This window comes from Diaporthe batatas (genome assembly GCF_019321695.1).
Source record: "Diaporthe batatas strain CRI 302-4 chromosome Unknown Contig00003, whole genome shotgun sequence".
NCBI lineage: Eukaryota > Fungi > Ascomycota > Sordariomycetes > Diaporthales > Diaporthaceae > Diaporthe > Diaporthe batatas.
The window spans coordinates 4,708,109-4,727,105 of NW_025408550.1; the positions used below are offsets into that span (position 1 = coordinate 4,708,109).

General features: G+C 54.7%; 5 protein-coding genes across 5 annotated transcripts; 3 read left to right on the plus strand and 2 right to left on the minus strand.

Annotated features, from left to right (window-relative positions):
* Positions 1-1,551: 1,551 nt before the first annotated feature.
* Positions 1,552-4,949, plus strand: KVR01_003590 (uncharacterized protein). The gene has a single exon (XM_044787996.1). It carries the CDS (start codon positions 3,311-3,313, stop codon positions 4,226-4,228), a length of 918 nt encoding a protein of 305 aa, XP_044648605.1. The 5' UTR covers positions 1,552-3,310; the 3' UTR covers positions 4,229-4,949.
* Positions 4,950-7,290: 2,341 nt separating this feature from the next.
* KVR01_003344 (uncharacterized protein) lies at positions 7,291-9,499 on the plus strand. Its single transcript, XM_044784964.1, has 4 exons — positions 7,291-7,576; positions 7,646-7,838; positions 7,919-8,195; positions 8,305-9,499. The coding sequence occupies exons 1-4, from the start codon at positions 7,482-7,484 to the stop codon at positions 9,405-9,407; spliced, it is 1,668 nt and encodes a 555-aa protein (XP_044648359.1). The 5' UTR covers positions 7,291-7,481; the 3' UTR covers positions 9,408-9,499.
* Positions 9,500-9,937: 438 nt separating this feature from the next.
* On the minus strand, positions 9,938-11,911 carry KVR01_002345 (uncharacterized protein). Its single transcript, XM_044788816.1, has one exon. The coding sequence runs from the start codon at positions 11,807-11,809 to the stop codon at positions 10,235-10,237; it is 1,575 nt and encodes a 524-aa protein (XP_044647360.1). The 5' UTR covers positions 11,810-11,911; the 3' UTR covers positions 9,938-10,234.
* Positions 11,912-12,051: 140 nt separating this feature from the next.
* On the minus strand, positions 12,052-13,172 carry KVR01_003924 (uncharacterized protein). The gene is made up of 2 exons (XM_044794514.1): positions 12,682-13,172; positions 12,052-12,569 (listed from the first exon to the last, which is right to left on the minus strand). The coding sequence occupies exons 1-2, from the start codon at positions 13,062-13,064 to the stop codon at positions 12,173-12,175; spliced, it is 780 nt and encodes a 259-aa protein (XP_044648939.1). The 5' UTR covers positions 13,065-13,172; the 3' UTR covers positions 12,052-12,172.
* A 201-nt stretch (positions 13,173-13,373) lies between these two features.
* Positions 13,374-15,869, plus strand: KVR01_003588 (uncharacterized protein). The gene is made up of 2 exons (XM_044791214.1): positions 13,374-14,953; positions 15,040-15,869. Exons 1-2 carry the CDS (start codon positions 13,943-13,945, stop codon positions 15,664-15,666), a joined length of 1,638 nt encoding a protein of 545 aa, XP_044648603.1. The 5' UTR covers positions 13,374-13,942; the 3' UTR covers positions 15,667-15,869.
* The last annotated feature ends 3,128 nt before the right edge of the window (positions 15,870-18,997 follow it).

The following is an 18,997-nucleotide window of genomic DNA, read 5'->3' on the forward strand; positions in this document are numbered from 1 at the left end:
ATTTATTTTAATTAACTTAAAAGCTTAAATTATATAATAATATTATATATAATATTTAATAATATTAAAACTAAATAACTTATAATTTATAATAGTTTTAACTTTTAATAAATTAATAATATTAATTTAAATAAAAAATATAATTTAATATATTAATATAAAAATATTTTTAATAATAAATAATATTATAAATAATTATAAAATTATTATAAAAGTTTTATATAATAAATTTAATTAAATTAATTTTTAAAAATATATTATATTTTATTTTTTAAAACTTTAATTATTTATTTTAATTTAATAATAAAATTTAAAAATATAAATAATTTATAATTTATATTTTATATTTTAAATATAAAATAAAAATAAAAATATATATTATTAAATATTTAATTATATTAAAATAATTATTATTATCTTTTAATTAAATAATTTAATTTTTTATTAATAATTAAATATTATTTATTTTTTAAAAAAAATTAAATTAATTTATATATTTAATATAAACTAATATCCACTTATTTAGTAATTATATCTACTCACCTAGTTTTTTTTAACTACTTACTTAATATAAGAATTTATATATAGGGCCTATATAAAACTATATACCTAACTAGAATTCTTTAAATTTTTAATACTTTTAATATAAACCCCTTCTAGCACCCCTTCTAACACCCCTTCTAGCACCCCTTTTAGCACCCCTTCTAGCACCCCTTCTAGCACCCCTTCTAGTGCCCCTTTACCTTTACCTTCACCTTTACCTTTACCTTCTAAACTATATACATTTAGGTACTAACTAAGCATTTAAATACCAACTAAACGCTAAAAGATTAGAAATTTAGAGTATTAAAGGGCTAGAAAGGGTACTAAAAGGCTAGAAAGAGTATAGTCTTCACCTTTACCTTTTTAACTTCTAGCCTTCTAATATTTAGTTAGTATCTAAATACTTAGTTAGTACCTAAATACATACAGCCTAAAAGGTAAAGGTAAAGGGGCGTTAGAAGGGGTGCTAGAAGGTATACTAGAAGGTATACTAAAAGGGGTTTATATTAAAAGTATTAAAAATTAAAGAAGGAAATTATACTATAAGGTCTCTTAATACTAACTTAAAAGGTACTTATAAATATAAAAGAGTTACTTAAAAAAATTAATATTAAATAAGTAGTTAGTAGGAATTAAGTAAGTAGATATAATTATTAAATAAGTGGATAATAGCTTATTTAATATAATATTATATAAATAATATTATAAAAAAATAAAAAAAATAACTATCTTTAATATATTAATTTAAATTAAGATAGTATTACTATTTATATAAAGGGAAAAGTTTAAAGGGATTGTAAGGGGAAGGTTTAAGTTTTAAAGGGTATAGGTGAATAGGCTATACTAGATGACTAAGCAGGTAGGCAGCCAGTAGGGCCCCCAGTTACCCACATATACACACTCACAAGCAGGGATGGCTAAAGTACCCAGGTATACAGTCAAAGCCATCCACAAATACACGGCATGTCATCCCCTTCCCACAATTAATAACCAACACGTGCATTATAGAAGGACAGTTGGTTTATATCAACAAGGTGTGGTGCAGTGCAATGTAGGGTAGCATGGTGGACACTCTGACACTGTGAGGTGGCTGACGGTACGGAGTCCGTACAGCACACAGGTGTGGTTCGCGCAACCAACATCCAATCCACATGGACCAACATGGCAGCGCTGGTTGCATCCCCACGGCCGAGCCGAGCCCCGTGCCGTCCCGCGTCGGACTACTACATATGTACTTGCTTGTTCTTGTGTTTGAGGTTGGGCCACCCAAGGGCTGTCAAGGCTGGCGCGGTTGTGCGGCTGAAGGGGAGTCGAACTGGTGGCGGTGGCTTTTCTCGGTTTCTCGGAAGCTCCCTTGGGCAATGGGGTCGCCCCTGAAGATGGGCAGCCCAGATCGTCCAGATCGCCCAACGGTTCTTTGCCCTAGTGTAGTGTGCAGGTAGTCCTCTCCGCACGGAAGTGTCCGCCGTTGATGGGGAGGGGGAACCTTGTCTGTCTGTCTGTCTGTCTGTCTCTGTCTGTCTCTGTCTGTCTCTGTCTCTCTTTATATCTCTTCTTTTCCCTTGTCCTCCAGATTTCTGTATACATGTACTCTGTGTATGTATAGTAAGGTACATACCACAGTAGAGTACAGTACAGTGCAGATAGGTCTGCAAGTGTCCCAGCAGGTCGGGATCCTTGCAGCCTTGGTGGCTGTCCCTGCCTGGTGGTTGGTTGTGTGGATTCGGCACTGCATGGCGCCTGCAGGCCCCCAGTGCCGAAGCGAGCCCTGGGCTGACAGTTCTGTGGCCGAACCCCTGAGCTGGGGAGTGTGTGGGGGGTGTTGTGGGGGGAGGGGTGTGGCAGAGAAAAATAGGCTCCACGCGCCGCCAGCGGGAATGCAACATCGGCTGGTGATTTTGGAGGGCAGGGTGGGGCCTGGGCGGAATGGAATGTGCAACGGGCGACTGTGGACCCGGGAGACGACATGACACCAGGGCGCGGTCGCGGCATGAGGCGGATGCTTTCCGACACCTCATGCTGGGGCCACCGCTGGGCCACCGCTGGGCCACTGCTGGGCCACTGCTGGGCCACCGCTGGGCCGTCGGTGGTGGACGTGACTGGTCCTGAACTCTATCGGTGGGGTGTTGGCAATTACTCGCGGACGCCGTCCCCTTTGAATTTCTGTCGGCGGGGCAGTGTCCAAAACCAGCAACGACCGCCCTTTGGCCCCCCGCCGTGGGCCCCCGTTTCTGGCTCGTCTATGGCGGTGATGGGCATCTCGCTGCCCCGGCCGCCAGACTGAACAAATAAGAATCTGCCCGTCACCTTTGCGCCGCCGGGCCAGCCAGGGCCAGCAGAAAGAAGCCTCCTGCATCCCCAGCCGTCAGCCGCCAGCCGTCAGCCGTCAGTCGTCCAACCCAACCCAGCCCAGCCGGGTCAAGCGATCAACCGCCTCCTCCCTCGTCGACGTCAAACAGCCGGGACCGGTGTGTGGTGGTGCGTGCCTGTCAGTCTGTCTGTTGCGTGTGTGTGTGTGTGTGTGTGTGTGTGTGACTGAGTGAGTGTGAGCGTGTGTGTGCCTCGCATCGCAACGATCCAACGCTGCTTGCTGCTGCTGCGAGCACTCGTCCACCCACCACCCACCACCCTCTCGACACCACACCTCGACTGCCGCATCTTGTAGGGCTACCTGCCCACCAGCTCCCCACCAGCTCACCCGGGCCTGCTCTCGTCACACCTCCCTCCAGGCTGCTTTCCTCTCCCCGCCCGCCGCCAGGCTTCAAACATGTCCACAACCTCGGAGCGAGAGCCCTTTGTCGAGGCCCGCTTCCTCGACGACCTGGAGAAGGGCTCCGAACTGCTGAGCGCCCCCTTCAACAAGCACGTCCTGCAGGAGGTCGTCAACGCCTACCGCGACCTCATCGACGACGCCGCCATACAGATACGCAGCACCAGCACCCCCGGCAACCCAATCTCATTCCGCCTCTTCATAGCCACCCGCGCCGACACCCTGCAGATCGCCGAGGCCCAGGGCTGGCTGCATCCCGACGACCCCGTCCCCAACCTCGTGAGGGCCATCCGCACCCAGTGTGACGGCTCCATCGAGCAGCCCGAGTTCACCGCCGACAAGGGCTGCGATGCCATGCTCATGTACCTCAACGGCCTGCGCGACCTCGACTTTATCCTCGCCACCCCCGGCATGCCCGACGCCATCAAGGCCAACAGGCAAAAGTTCCGCGATGCTGACCTCAACCAGCTGGTCGTCACGCACTTCGACTACCCCAAGGAGCTTGTATCCTTCTACTTCCTCGGCCAGGGCCCCCTGTCCAAGGCCCAGCTCGACAAGCTGGTCGCCCTGACCGGCGCTCCACCACCTTCCGACGACGTCTACAACGACATCGTCGGCGTGCTGCTGGACTCGTCATATTACCTCACCGTCTCCATGGACTACCACACCGGCCGCATCGTCAGGATCGAGCTGCACCTGTTCTTCCCCGTCAAGCTGCCCCCGGACATGAGCATCCCCACCGTCGGCCAGCGCCTCGAGACCTTCTGGGACATCCCAACCTACGAATCAGAGGAGATGGATGTGCTTTCCTACTGCTTCGGCGACACCGAAAAGACGGGCGACATCCTGGCATTAAGAGGCTACTGCGGGGGTTTCAGGGAAGTGATGAGGTCCTGGAGCATCATCGGCGCGTGAGTCGTCTTGTCGCCCCCTCGAGAAACAAAAGAAGAAGAAAGGAAAAGAAAAGAAAAGAAAAGGGGCGGCCGAGGCCCGGCAGGACAGGCAGGCAGGCTCCCATCCAAGATTCCCTGGTCATGTCAGAGGAGCCGTTGATATAGCATAGAAGCGATTGATACCCAAAGACCAGCGTACCCTGGTACTTACTGTATTGAACAGTATAGGAAGGATTTCTCGAGATTACCGGTGCCCATCATCTTATCGGGCAGAGGTAATAAAACCGGTACAGATGTATCTTTCGGGAATGGGCGAGTAGGGCCAATGCGCCTCTGGTCTTCAGAAGACGAGCGGACGGGCTGTGATATCTGGGACTGAGTGTATAGCAGGAGCGCCAAATCCCTGGCTAGAGAATTAGGAAACCTAGCTGGACAATCCATATTGTGACCTCTCTGGTGACTTTGGCTCTAAACTCTTGACTCCGATACAGGAAAAGAGCAAGAAAAGGTTGTAAGCACATGTGCAACGGAAGAGCGCGGCGGCGGACGGCAAACACCTGAAAAGGACAGGGTTTTTAGAAGATTTGTGGCCGATGAGGTAATCATGTCATTCCAGACCTCCGAGGATTTGGGGGGGGGGGATAATTACATATGTCCTTAGTATTAAGTACTTAGGTAACTCTCCAAACTCACTAGACGAGGACAATCGCGGTTGACTAGCCGCTTCTACTTAAGTAAGAAAAGCTAGGTGAGGACAGCTTGCAAACACGGGCCATGCGGATGATCTCATATATAGAACGCGGCACAAGGGGAACTCGTACGATCAAACTCGGCATCACATGGGAGCTCGGTTCTAGCCGCGTGAGAAATTAGTATACCAGACTAAGACCGAGACCGCAGCGGGAACACAACGCGCGCCCTTCGGTGTCTGCAGGTTGACTTCGTATCGAGTACCTACTTAAGTAGGAACCCCTCTTTTGGGAATTCCATCACATGTATGATTAAAAGGCCCACGACATGAGCTGCAAGTAGATCACACACAGCACTGCGTCTGAGTGTGAGGATTACCGACTGCTGTACTGTCCCACTCATTGTTTATCCCCCTTCCCTCGGCAGCCACCATGCCCGTGCATAGTATTCCCGAATTTAAAATTGACGCTTGGGGTTTGTTACTTCCCGCAACTTCTGCAACTGTTATGAGGCCTGGCTGATTATCCTTGCATAGTGAGAGACTATGGGGTAAGCTCACTCTACTGTAGACCCAAAAGCGGGACCTGCGAGTGTGGATCCACGGACTCTTTAATAAGTAACTAATACGCCCATTGTGGCAGCCCGGCGCTAAATATCAACTCCAAGGTTGACATGCCACAGATCTCCCCTCTGTGCTTCTTCTGCTCACAACGTCTCAGGATCATATGCCTCAGCTCTCTCCTTGAAAGACTTGCAAGACCTTCATCCAGCCCAGAAAAGTCCGGTCGACCCTAATCTAAAGCTCACATATGGCGACGTCAAGGGCAGTGCGGAGCTCCGCAGGCGGATCGCAGCTCTCCATTCCTCCAGCAATGTCAAGTTGACAGAAGACCACGTCGTTATCACCCCGGGTTCAATCATGGCAAACTACCTCGTCCTTGCCTCGATCTGTGGTCCCGGTGATCACATCATCTGCCAGTTTCCTACATACGGACAGCTGTACCTCCTGCCGAGGCATCAGGGCGTCGATGTGGAACTCTGGACTATGAAAGCCGAAGACGAGTGGGCTCCTGATCCTGAAGCACTACGACGGATGATTAAGCCCAACACCACGGCAATCATCATCAAGTTTGTAAACATGCCGAAAGAGTGATGGGCCATTTATGCTAACAGAAGAAAGCAACCCCAACAACCCCACCGGGTACACCCTTTCCAAGGAATTCTTGGCAAGGATTATTGATGTAGCCCGAGATGCCAACATCACTGTCTTCTCCGATGAGGTGTTCAGCCCCCTTTTCCACGCACCTACCGTCCCTCCGCCTCCCGTGGTCTCCCTCCCCTACGCCAAGAGTGTTTCCACCGGCTCTCTTTCAAAGTCTCATGGCCTTCCCGGCATCAGAATCGGCTGGGCTGTGTCCCAAGACTTGGATCTGATGCAGCGGATCGTCAACCTGCGAGACTACACCACGCTCTCGGTGTCTCAGATCGATGACGGCATCGCGCTCCACGCCCTGAGCCCCGAGGTCCTCCCGAAGCTCATGTCCCGGAACCTCGCTAGCTGTGCGGAGAGCATCGCCAAGGTGGAGGATTTCGTGAGGACACATCGGGACCGGTGCCGCTGGATCAAGCCGCAGGGTGCTGGTACGGTGTTCTTACAGGTTCTCGATGCGAGCGACGGCCAGCCCGTGGACGACGTGCAGCTGTCGAGAAGGCTGGCCGCGGAGAAGAGCGTGTGTGTTGTCCCAGGGGACCGCTGCTTCGGCGAGGACGAGGGTGGCGACTTCAAAGGCTACCTGCGGTTCAGGCTGGGCGATCCCGATGTTTTGGAGAACGGCCTGCGAGCACTGGGAGAATTGCTGTGAAGCCCAACTGTATTTAGAATTCGAAGACGCATGTATGCTCACCTGGGCACATGTCCGTCCGCACATACAATACAATTGGCACCAGGATCAACACAACATTTGAGTCGTTCCATTCGGCACCTTCAAAGTCTCCCGGGACCAATTGGTTATTGGGGCGCATCTATTCCAAGGTTATTATCCAACTACTTAGTAGATCAAGCAACGATGTGACACAAGTACCTACGTATTCGCGCAACGCTGGGGTCTGGTGATCAAACAAGCACACTTTAGAGGAGACTAGCCAACACATCTTGATCTAGTTGGTTTTTTTCTCAGTATTGAAGCCTCAGGACCTCACTCATGTCCTACAGTAGCTCCAACTCTGTCCAACTTTTTTCAATCTACACTAGACCGACAGCCGGCACTCACTACCGTTATCAATCTGACCATGCAGGTCTGCCAAGACCCGCCGAAGCTACCCTGGTATAGCTCAGCTCACGGCTACATATCTCTGGGCCAATACCGTCCCCTTGTCCAACGATAAGCCGTACTGCCGGCTCGCAGTGGCGCAGAAGATAGGCATGCGCGACGAGAGTTGACCGTGTGTTTTGAAATACATTCACTGATTCTCTTCTGGTTTCATTCTCTGCGTTGCAGTGTGCCGGGGGCAGGTTTTGGCTCTCGAGTGACGTCTGCCCGTGCTTCACTTTTACACAGGTACGACTCGCACGCGTGGCACGGACAATGGCCATCTCCAAAATACGACTTCCTCGGCTGGAGAAGCCCAGACTTCATGTCGAGCAGCCCAAGTCATCGTTCGCAGAAGGCAACGCCAGATGGTCAGTCAATGCGGATTTCAAGCCGCTCGTAGCAAATGCCACCGGTACGTGTGCTTATTATGCAAATAGGACAAACAAGGACCTCGACCCGGTACCACCACACGAAAGGAAATGGGGCGTGACAAGCTTCATTGCGTACTGGATCTCAGATGCCTTCAACGCAGCGACATGGCAGTTCGGGGCCAGCGTGATTGCAGTTGGGCTGACATGGCGTGAGAGCATCGCCGTCGTGGCTCTCAGCTTCTTCATCATCTCCATCGTCGTAAGTCGCCCGCGGCCCATGGCTTCTGCCCCCCCCTTTCCATGACTCGACCGCGGTAAGACTCACAGATCCCATCTCAGATTGCCTTCAACGGAGCCACCGGAGTCATCCACCACACACCCTTCCCTGTCATTGCCCGTGCGGCTTGGGGCTTCTGGGGATCCTACGTCGCCATCGTCTCGCGGGCTATCCTGGCAACTTTCTGGTTCGCTATCCAGACCATGAACGGGGCTTTCACGGTCCGTTGCATGATCGGGGCAATCTGGCCCTCCTTCCTGACCCTCCCATCGAACATACCGCCATGGCAGGGGATTGACGATGCCACGCTCGGCTGCTTTGCGATTTTCTGGTTCGCCCGTAAGCATCAGTTTTCACTTCCCATGTTACGGACCCCCGTCTTTCGTGTTTTGGAATGCTCTGGAATACGACGCTTCAGGACCCGTAGCAGGACTAACGCTGCCCTCAGAAATCCCCTTTCTGCTCATGCACCCAAATCAGCTCCGGTGGCTCTTCATGGCCAAGTCAATTATCGTGCCCATTGCCTGGATCGCGATCCTGATCTGGGCCCTCGTCAGCACCCGCGGGTCAGACATTTTCGACCAGCGGGCAACGGTGTCAGGGTCCAGCTACAGCTGGGCTTTCCTGGCCTCCATGAACTCGGTCATCGGGAACTATGCGACACTGTCTGTGAACCAGGCTGATTTCTCGAGGTATAGCCGCGTCTCCGTGAGGTGGCAGTGCATGTATGTGCCCCTCCTACCGGCCTTCTTCACCTTCATCGCCTTTGTGGGTATCGCCTCCGCCTCGGCCGGCGGCGTCCACTACGGCGTGATAGAGTGGGACCCAGTCGCCCTCATCTCGCACTGGAGCAACAGGCCAGCTCGCTTCTTCGCCGCAGCCTCGTTCGCCCTCGCGGCCCTCGGCGTCAACATCTCGGCCAACTCACTCTCGGCCGCGAACGACTTCATGGCCCTCTTCCCGCGCTTTGTGAACCTCCGCCGGGGGCAGCTCCTCTGCGCGGTCCTCTGCTGGGCTCTGGTGCCGTGGAAGATCCTGGCGTCGGCGGGCTCTTTCCTCAATTTCATGTCCGCATACGCCATCTTCCTGGGCCCAATCGCGGCAATCATGCTCTTTGATTTCTGGGTCGTGCACAGGCGAAGGTACGATACTGTGGCGTTGTATGACCCGCATAGCATATATCGGTACAAGGGCGGGGTCAACTGGAGAGCCATTGTGGCTTTTCTCGTTGGTGTCGCGCCAAGTCTTCCTGGATTCATCAACGGCATCAATCCTGCCATCAACGTAGGCCTGGGCGTTCACCCATACCAGATTGGCTGGATGATCGGGTTCGTGGGGACTGCGATTGTTTATACCGGACTATCTCTGCTATTACCTGCAAAGGAGACATTTATAGACAGGGCTGTCAGGCCTGATGAGATATACGCGGCTCAGGCCGAGTACATCAACGCGCAGAGCTCCAGCCCTGGAGATGGAAGCGGGAGCGCTGATCTGAAGGCCGGCGACCCTGAGAAGACTGGTTTACGAAGCAGGTTGGAAAAGTTGCTGTAAATCTTGCAACGTTACTTGAACACAGCCCGTTCGTCAAGAACATTTGAACCAGCCACAACGATGCTGTGTGGAACAACAAAAAGAAATCGCACACATGTTACCCACAAGCAGTTCGTCTTAATTGAAAGTACGCAACGTCCGAAGAAGTATATATGCGCTTTTTTCTTTCGCGCATAGGCTTTGGGCCGTATAAAACGTAAGTGGCTGCGTGGGCACCGGGTAACTCGAGATTTCTCAGATGTTTCCTTGAGGTCTCTCAGTAGCTAAATATTTTCTCAAAGAAAAAATCTCATTATCCAAACCAAAGTATAAGTTGCTTTCACACCGACCAACTTTTCCAGAGATCTCTTTGCTCCAATTCTTCCATAGTCCAAACGTATCCACTGACAACTGCAGACACCCAACCTACCACATCTCATGAGAAGAAAATATGCAATGTGATTGACCCTACTACAATTGTAACTAGGGGCGCACCACAAAGCCATCGTCCCTTGATTAAGAGGGTCACAGTACAATAGCGAATTGGTATGCACTCTTATATTCAACCACCACTCTGTAAATATCTTCATATCTTTATAAAACACTGCATAACGACACAACATAGCGGCTCACTACTTACCTAGCTACATAGGAAAATGGTCACATACAGACACCTCGTACCATATGACACCCGACTGGAATCAACACGGTCTTGTCAAGGTTATATACAAACTGCTGTATCACAAGATTCAGTTTGAAGTTGGATATCTAACTCAAACGCTGTGTATATACCTCTGAGAACGTCATTTTGTCTATTCACCGCTTCCCAAAGTATTGCAGGGACCCGTTCAAGCCTTTCCTTCGGTTAAAGACGACCTCATCTCTCCCTTGATCCGCGTCACCGTACCAGCCCCGCCGTAGACCATGCTGGTGTAAATCATAGCCACGCTGGCACCCGCGTTCAAGACCCTGAGTGCCTGCTCGCCGTTCTTGATGCCGCCGGTGGCAAAGATGACCTTCCGCGGAGCCTGTTTCGAGTCCTGTGCTTTGCTAGACACAGTGCTCTCAAGGGCCTGGGCGGCCGTAGAACCGTCCTGCTCCTCATCGGCCTTTAGTGACTGCGCATCCAGCATCTTACGATACCTTCCGACCAGGTCCAGCGTGCGCTCAAACATGGACGGGCCGGAGAACCCGCCAGTCTCGGTGAGCGCCTGTTGCTCCCTGGAGTTGAGCCTGACGCCCTCTGGGACAAGACCAGACCTCCGCTTGGTGGTGTTTCCCACAATCACGCCGTCCACGTCGCTCATGTACACAGCCTGCACAATGCCGGCCATTTGCGCGCTCTCGTCCTCGTCTGGGGAGACCTTGACCATGACCTTGGGCTTTGTCTTACGGTTCGTCTTCCTTGCCTCCTGGACGACGGCGCTCAGTATCCTCCCCAGGGGCTCCGCAGCCTGCAGGTCCCTTAGCCCGGGGGTGTTGGGGCTGGAAACATTGACGACCAGGATATCCGCGTAGGGGGCCACCCGGTTCACACAGTAGACATAGTCCCTCGCCACGGCGTCAACGTCGCGCTCGTCCGTGTCCTTCTGCTTCGCGACCTGCACGCAGAGGAGCCGCCCGGGGAGCAAGCCGCCCGGGGGGACGTCTGTGCCCTCCCCGTCGAGGACCTGCCGCTCGGTCAGGCCCAGGGACCTGGCAAACTTGCGCACACGGTCTCGCAGCCTCGCGGCCATAGCATCGGCGCCGCGGCTGTTCAGGCCATAGCGATTGACCATGCCCTCGACGGTGGGCACCCTCCACACGCGGGGCTTGGGGTTCCCCTCCTGCGGCTTTGGGGTGCAGCCGCCGACCTCGACGACGCCAGCGCCGAGCTCGAACAGGATGTCGGGGATGTCGGCGTCCTTGTCCAGGCCTGCGGAGATGCCGATCGGGTTCGCGAGGTTGACGCCAAAGACCTGGGTGGCGAGGTCGCTGGGCTCGGGGACGATACCCGGGGCCCGGGTGGGCCGCTCGCGCGGGTGCAGGCCCAGCTCGTAGAGGAGCTTCAGGGCTTTGGTGCCGACGTGGTGTGCTTCCTCGGCGTCGGGGTAGACGAGTCGCAGGAGGGGTGGGACGAGCCATTGTTGGTACGAGGCGCGCGTGTCGGTCGCGTAAAGGTAGAGGAGGTAGGCGGAGGCCAGGAGCGAGGTGGACAGGGCGACTGTGCCAAAACCGATGGCAGAGCGCCTGGGTGGCTCTTTGGGGCCCTCGCGCTGCTGCTGGGAGCTCGAAGAGGAAGCGGTCGAGGACGAGGGGGAGGTTGACGCAGAGCGGAGTGCGGCCTGGTGTAGCGCAAATGCAAATCGAGGTCGGGGAGCTGGCCTGGAGAGGCGCATGGCCGTCAAGGGGGTGCGCAGACCACCGGGTGTCAGTCGAGCCATGGTTGAAGGAGTGGCGCCGGGCGGTGCCAGGGCTCAATGGCTCGCTGGCGTCGAGGGAGCGAGGACTGAAGTAGGAAGGAGGGATGACGTTGAGCTGGCAAGGAGGCTGCCGCAGTCGGGGATTTGAAGAGGCAGCACGCGCCTCGCCTGACATGTGGTTTGCTTACCGTGCGATCTGGGCTGCAACACCGTACGACATGGCGCGGGCACGAGTCAATGCACAGTGCAAGTTGGTCGACAGATTTCTTGGATGCCGGTATCTTGGGCATTTGAACTTGTCTACTTGATCCACGCAAAACCCAAACGCCATCTAGTCTAATGCCTGCTTCTCCATGGTCCTTCTCTTAAATGCACGAGTCTGGACTAAGAGGCCACCGCCTTCATGCCTGACGGCGGTATTCTCCCCCCGGGCCTGGAGATGGCCTCTTCCTCTTCTGCGCGGCGGTTCAGCCATGTAAGATAGGTCTGCCAGCCGACGGCAATGACCCCCGCGAACACACTCCGGTATTCTATGGGAACATATGTAAAGTTGATAGCGGTGACGATGGGCCACAGCTTCACCGAGTTGATGATGGAGGTCGGGACTGTTTTCTGGACGCGCTCCCAGATCTCCACAAGGTTGTCGCCTGCAAGGAAGGCCTGCATCCCAAAGAAGTATGTGTTGAAGATGGGTGTGAATATCGACTGGCTGATGACGATCTTGGTAAGGATGGAGAGGACCCGCGAGGAGTAGTTGAAGTTCCTCGACAGCCACATGAACCTTTGCGCACACGCAGGGTCAGCTGGACTGCTCGGGGGCTGCATTATATACAATGGCAAGGGGGAGGAGAAGGGGCACGGGCACGGGCAGGGGCACGGGCAGGGAGGCGCACCATTCAAAGCTGGGGATGGAGGAGATGCCGCCGATGACCAGCGACCGGCCGGTCCTCTCGGCATCGTATTCGTTGCCGTTGATGCGCTGTGCCGAGAGGTCGGCAAAGAAGTAGATGGTCAGGGACGTGCAGATCTGAGTGACCCAAGGGCGCTTCCTCTGTGCTCGACCATACGCCTGCACGGTGCGGGTCAAGGGCCCGAGCCTCAGCCAGAAGGGGATGTCTGCCGTAGGCACCGTGTTGGGGATTGGTATCTCCTTCTCTGTCGCGTCTACTTCGGGTTTGCTGTGCTTCCATCTTCGCTGCGGTTGCCGCGCCCGGCTGCTGGGCCTGAGAAGGCGCAGTTGCTGGCGCAAAAGGGCGCCATGTTGGAAAGAGTGCATCTCCAACTGGGGTCGCTGCCATGCCCCAATCGAGTCTGTTCAAGTGTGGTTATGTGTTGGGCAACATTGCTTCTGGTGAAAAGGGGGGGGGGGCTTGCTGGAAAAGGGTCAGCGGCCCGCGAACAAAAGAGAAAAGCCGTTCGGACCAGACTTGTGATAGGCACAATGCCGATGCCGCAATCCCGGCCAATGCGGCGCCGACCGGAAAGCCCGCCAGCCCGCCTCGGCCCCACCACCTCAACCTGCAGGGTTCAGATGAGGGTCCACTACGGCTTGTATGTACGGCTATTGATCCTCCCAACGGCCCTACGACAACCAACCACCTGGCCACCCACGCCTCGAGCACTCACTCCCAGGCTGGCATCTTGGCTCGACTCCCGGGTTACAAGTTGAGTCGTGAGAAATGCCTCCTCGCTCCCATTTGCACAATGCGACTCGACGTGACTGGGCCTTTCTGCGAGACACAAGCCGGTAGGGAGTCCAGGTTAGCGTGACCTGACAAGTGTCAAAGGAGCTGGCTGTTGCTCTCACTTGGTCCCCTTTCAATTCGGGTTGTCCCCAACAGTCCTCGAGCCGGGGCTTCGTGTCGCAGCGATGGGCAATCTAGGGTTCTTGACACACTTGCGACTAGGGCTAAAGGGATCGAGGAGATGGCCAAATACTTGAGGTGAGTGTGTGGAACGCATGCCCATATTTGCCATGGATTGTGTCCCGCCGTTCCAAAGGGAGCCAGGAGGAGGAGGAGCCAGGGAGATCTGCCGTCCCAAGGGAGAGGAGGACTGCCCGCGTCAGAATATCACCAGCACCACCGGGCGCCCCCGGAGCAGCAGAGCTCTGGACCTGCGCGAGACTTCTCTTTTTCTGATGCCTCTTTCCTCATGTTGCCTCCCTCATACATGGCCAGGAAGGCCAGGTTCCACAAGGAAGCTGTGGCTCTAGGCATCCTCTGCGGCCTGCTCATCTTGCTTCTTTTCCCAAGGCCACGGCCAGTCCTGCCCCGCCCGCCCACGGAACCGTCCAACAAGCCGCCACACCCAATACAGTTGCTACACCGAGAAGCCCTTCTCGATTTCGAGGCACTGCTGTCTCAGCAGTCACAAACTCCGGACGAGGCTGCCGTGGAGTATGAAGAACGCTATGGGAGGCCGCCGCCGCCAGGTTTCAAGGAATGGGCCAAGTACGCCTTGCGACAGCGATCACCCATCATCGATGACTTCGACCAGATTTTCGAGGACGTGGAGCTGTTTCACGGACATTCCCCCGAGAGGCTGAAGCACCTCATGGAAGAGGCAACCAAGGGCGACAATGAGGCGGCAACCTTGTGCTCTTACACCAAGGCAGATGGGTTTAAGGACTGTGCATACTTCGCCGACGCTATGGACTGGATCTTTGGTGATGCGAGGAAGCTTCTTCCCGACTTGATGATCCCGATCAACACCCTCGACGAGCCATCCGTCCTGCTGGTGAATGACGCAAGCGATGATATGGCCTCTGACTGGCCAAACCTGGCCCGTGAGAACATCGTGGATAAGGTCGCAGAAGCGTGTCAGGTCCGAGGCCAGACCACCGTGGACAGGCTTCTCCTAATCAACAGGGTCGAGACCTTTGGGCTGCCCTTCGTTCAGAGCGTCGACGAGGAAAAGGACCTGTGCCTCCATCCGGAATTCAAGGAGTACCACGGATTCCTGAACTCCCCTACCAGTTTCCGACAACTCCGCACCCCCGTGCCGCTCCTCTCAAGGGCATCGCCATATCCCTTCGCTGACATTCACATGCCATCACCTCACTATGCCTTCCCCCACAATCTTTACGACAAGAGGCTGGACCAGCCGTGGCACAAGAAGAAGAACGCCGTGTTCTGGCATGGGTCCACCACTGGTGGCCACTGGGTAATCTCCCCCCCCCCCCTACTATCCAAATAAAAAACAAAGTAAACTAGACTTGATATTTTATAAAAAGGCTCACAAGTATATAGCATAAGGACACCTCGTGGCGCAAGGGCCACCGCCAGCGGCTTGCGATCCTGGCCAACATGCACGCCAAGGGCCAGAACTACACGTACCTGCAGCTCACCAACGATACAGGCCAGGCGAGCGACCCGTGGCACACATACACCTCGCCCCAGCTGGACCGCAGGCTATACAACGTGCACATCTCGGCGGCGCTGCAGTGCGACGAGGAAGAGTGCGAGCAGCAAGAGCGCTTCTTCCGGGTCGCCGAGCACAGCGACCAGCCGGCGGCCGAGCCGTACCGGTACCGGTTCGCCCTCGACATCGACGGCAACAGCTACAGCGGGCGCTTCCACAAGCACCTCGCGGGCCACACCACCCCGCTCAAGATGAGCATCTTCCGAGAGTGGCACGACGAGCGCCTGGTCCCCTGGCTGCACTACGTTCCGGTCAGCCAGGGCATGGAGGAGCTGCCCGAGCTGATGCGATTCCTGGCCACCACCGACGAGGGCCAGGAGGTCGCGTTCCGCATCGCCGAGGAGGGCAGGAAGTGGTACTACCGCGCCCTCACACCCGTGCACCAGGGGCTGTATCTGTATAGGCTGTTCCTGGAGCTGGCGTGGCTTCTGGACCCAGAGCGAACGGTGGAGTAGGTCATGGGGGAGTAACGTATTCTAGAACGGGAAATCTGGGATCACAATGAAGCGTGTAGTGCTGGAGGCAGATTGAGGTGGCCGCTTTGTAAGAATCCAGGCCGTCCTCGCTCGCCTGAGCGTTCCCAGGCCTTCGAGGTCTTGTGAGGTCTTATTTGGCGCTTGGGTCGAAGTTGTAAGTTGTCGCAACGCAGAAGACTTTCTTCAAATAATAGTTCGGGTCCTTCCCATGGTTCTTGGCTCTGTGATGCTGGTGTACGGAGTAGAGAAGTAGTGAGATCCTGCCAGGATCTGCTGATCCACCCAGGCGCGCAGAAGCGTGGATATACACATTTCACCCCCTGGCAGCATACCTGGGTCCATTTTTCATGTATTTCTTGCCGAAGGATATCAATTTGAAGATAATTAGACGGTCTGTGTGCGGAACGGTGACCAATCTTACTCGAGAGAGCCTACAAGATCTCGAGCGAGTGGGTCGGCCGGTGGCTTACACAAGGCTTGATTGATGTTGGAGCAGCATTTCCGGGCACTGGCTGCCACGGCTTCTTGCATTGATTCTTGACTATAAAAAAAACTCTGGTTTGATTTTAGTTGCTTGTAATCACCGCGGTTTACTGTCTATACAGAAATATTTTGTGCTGCCTCTCTTTGCATCGTGAACGATCATACCCACAACCGAGTTGGTGCGCACGAATTTGGTTGCCAACCGCCGTCGAGAGCCTCAATGTGAGCATGGGGACCGACAATCAAACGCTATGAGACCCGCGGAGCTCCTCGGGTAGAATGAAAAGCGCCGGTGTGGAATAGATGGTGAGGACGCAAGTTCTTGCCGAGTTTTCCTACACGTCTGCGGTCAACGTGAGCGCTTAGGCGCAACACGCGCCTCAAGATGCCGGGATACGCGCGGGTCGCGCATGCGAGCATGACCAGTTCCTGCATACCAGCCACGCATTAGGGCCCTGCAAGCCTGGAGCCCAAGCGCCTTACAGTGTGATCGCCCAAGATGCGCTAGGAATACTGGCCCATGCATGCGCTGAAGTGACGAGGAGGCCGGTCCAGATCGTCGGGATCTAACAACTTTCATCAGCACAGCACCCTGCCATCACCCGCGGCCCCGCCCCCCCGCGAAACAAAAGACATGCCATTGAATAATGAAAGAAAAATTCCAGTTCAATTCCTACGAGTCCAGCCCATTCTCCAACAGGGCCAGGAGGGTAAAATTGTACTCGCGAGGCGCGTGCACCTCGAAATCCCAGATCCTGGCGTCTCGATCGTCAGTGCAGCAAGCGATCATCAGCAAGCACATGCCCGCCGGATTGAGACGAAGGAGCAAGAAAAGTCACACATTATGACGCGGTTGTGCCTCAAGACGGCGACAAACGAGCAGCAAAAGTAAAAAGTCGCTTCCGGAGATGGCCGGCGGGCAAAAGTAGGGTCTCTCTAAGACTCTCTTATGCAATGCAGGGTGCCGAAGACTAATAAGCGGTGGAATGTCGGGAGTGGTTCCTGACACTGATCCCTGCACTGCCGAAGGAGGTGTCGCGCCGCCCAATGCTCACGGGGCTCGCTGGCTCGGTCTGGCAGTCTGGTGTCGGTTGGCCATTTCCCGGGAGCGAACGGATTGGGACTCTGCATTTGTGTAACCATCCGTGCGCCCCTGTTAGCTTCGTCTATTGTTCGTTCGGCCCATGATCCAAGGGTGGCGGGGGACACCTGCCTTGCGCCGAGGTCATCCGAGTGCTTGAGTGAGTGGTGGACTGGACAGGCCGGAGCTTTCCCCGGGCTCATCAGACCTTGGCGGACTGGGAATCAGCCTGATGGAGCGGTGTCGGGCTAGCGCGGCTTCGGGTGCTTTGGGCCCACGCAATAAGGGCATTGACATCGCGATGCTCCCGTGATCAGCTGCGTTCGAGGTCCGAAAGGGCCTGCCTTATTTGTACTGTTAAGCCACCTGATCAAATGTAGAAAACAATATACACACAAACAACAGATTGTGCATTCACCCTATCATCCCCAGCTTTCAGACGGAGCGGAGAGGTCGGGGCTGCCTGTCGCAGGAGGGGGTTTGACGGCAGATCTGCAACCCCTTATTATTAGCACAGTCTCACTGTGTCGGAGCACAAGAAGCCCAGCTCCGGGACAGTCGGCGCGGGCTTGCCTTTCGGCCAGCAGCCCCCTCCCCCTCCCCATCCCCCTCCCCCGCGCGCCTCCAAACCTCACCACTGTGACATATCGTCGAGGCCGATGCTAGCACACGAAGTGGCTCATCGGGCACCGGAAGATGCCACGGCCATGTTGGGCAGGTTTTGTGGTATGCAGCAATGCCAGCGTCGGCCCACTGTCGCCCAGCGGCAAGCCGGCTCTTTCGGCGGGCAGCCGGAAGGGAAGGGAAAGGAGGCGGTCGCGAAAAAAGTGGGCGCGGCGGCGCAGGGCGACGAACAGGCTGACAGGTTGGCCAGAGAGGGAGCGAGTCGCGCGTCGAAGGCGCTCTCACCCGGCGGGCCCACTAGCTTCCGAGGGGCGCCGCTGCAGGCTACAGTGCGGTGCCAGTGCGGTGCCAGAGCCAGTGCGGTGACGTCTCATGGTGTGCTTGTTGGGCCGGTGGGCGAGCAAATCGGAGCAACTGGGGGCATGTGATGTGAGACACTGGGAGAAACGGATCTGTGGCCGGTGTGAAATTTGGAGCGGCACCACGGCTCCGGCGATAACAAGCCTGGTACTGTGACAACTGTGACAACTGTAATAACTGTAGTAACAACCTGGCCTGCTGGGCTGCTGGCCTGACGGGCATGTAACGTGGTTTTCGAGGGTGTGGGCATTGGGATTGGGGACCGGCACGCCACGCGGCATTGCCAGAATGTAGCCTCGGAAGCTGCGAGGGTGGAATTCGGCTGGCTGGGGCCGTGGTCCAAGGCAGAGCCGATGGAGCTGTCAATGTCGCGTGGCTGCGTGGCTGCGTGGCCATGGGCGATGGGCGATGGGCGGGAAGCTGGGACGGGAAGGCCCCGACGAGAGCGAGGCTTGAAAGACTGGCGCTCCTGCTTGGGGGCAGCTGGGCCGACCCGTCGCCAGCCATCGTCATGTCGACTGTCTACCCAAGTACCCAGGTACATAGGTAGGTATCTGCTACATAGTACTAGGTAGACTACACAGCAGGCTCGACCACCGTCGCCTTGTTGCAGCAACCCACCGTGTAACAAGCCTCCTCCAAGGATGCGTGGGAGGCATGCGAGACGAGACCCCGGGGCTGGCCACACCGTGCTTGTGCTTGTGCTGCACCTGCGCCTGCGCCTGCGGTCCGAGGCTGTTCTCGTCTGCATCCCCGGCACTG

What these genes read in the sequence shown, in the direction of transcription:
- KVR01_003590 (XM_044787996.1), top strand. Translation starts at nt 3,311, where the DNA reads ATGTCCACAACCTCGGAGCGAGAGCCCTTTGTCGAGGCCCGCTTCCTC.
- KVR01_003344 (XM_044784964.1), top strand. Translation starts at nt 7,482, where the DNA reads ATGGCCATCTCCAAAATACGACTTCCTCGGCTGGAGAAGCCCAGACTT. An exon ending in GCAGAAGGCAACGCCAGATG is followed by an intron (nt 7,577 to 7,645) that starts GTCAGTCAATGC and finishes TTATGCAAATAG; the next exon opens with GACAAACAAGGACCTCGACC. An exon ending in TGCGATTTTCTGGTTCGCCC is followed by an intron (nt 8,196 to 8,304) that starts GTAAGCATCAGT and finishes CGCTGCCCTCAG; the next exon opens with AAATCCCCTTTCTGCTCATG.
- KVR01_002345 (XM_044788816.1), bottom strand. Translation starts at nt 11,809, where the DNA reads ATGGCTCGACTGACACCCGGTGGTCTGCGCACCCCCTTGACGGCCATG.
- KVR01_003924 (XM_044794514.1), bottom strand. Translation starts at nt 13,064, where the DNA reads ATGCACTCTTTCCAACATGGCGCCCTTTTGCGCCAGCAACTGCGCCTT. An exon ending in TCCATCCCCAGCTTTGAATG is followed by an intron (nt 12,570 to 12,681) that starts GTGCGCCTCCCT and finishes GTGTGCGCAAAG; the next exon opens with GTTCATGTGGCTGTCGAGGA.
- KVR01_003588 (XM_044791214.1), top strand. Translation starts at nt 13,943, where the DNA reads ATGTTGCCTCCCTCATACATGGCCAGGAAGGCCAGGTTCCACAAGGAA. An exon ending in CCACCACTGGTGGCCACTGG is followed by an intron (nt 14,954 to 15,039) that starts GTAATCTCCCCC and finishes ACAAGTATATAG; the next exon opens with CATAAGGACACCTCGTGGCG.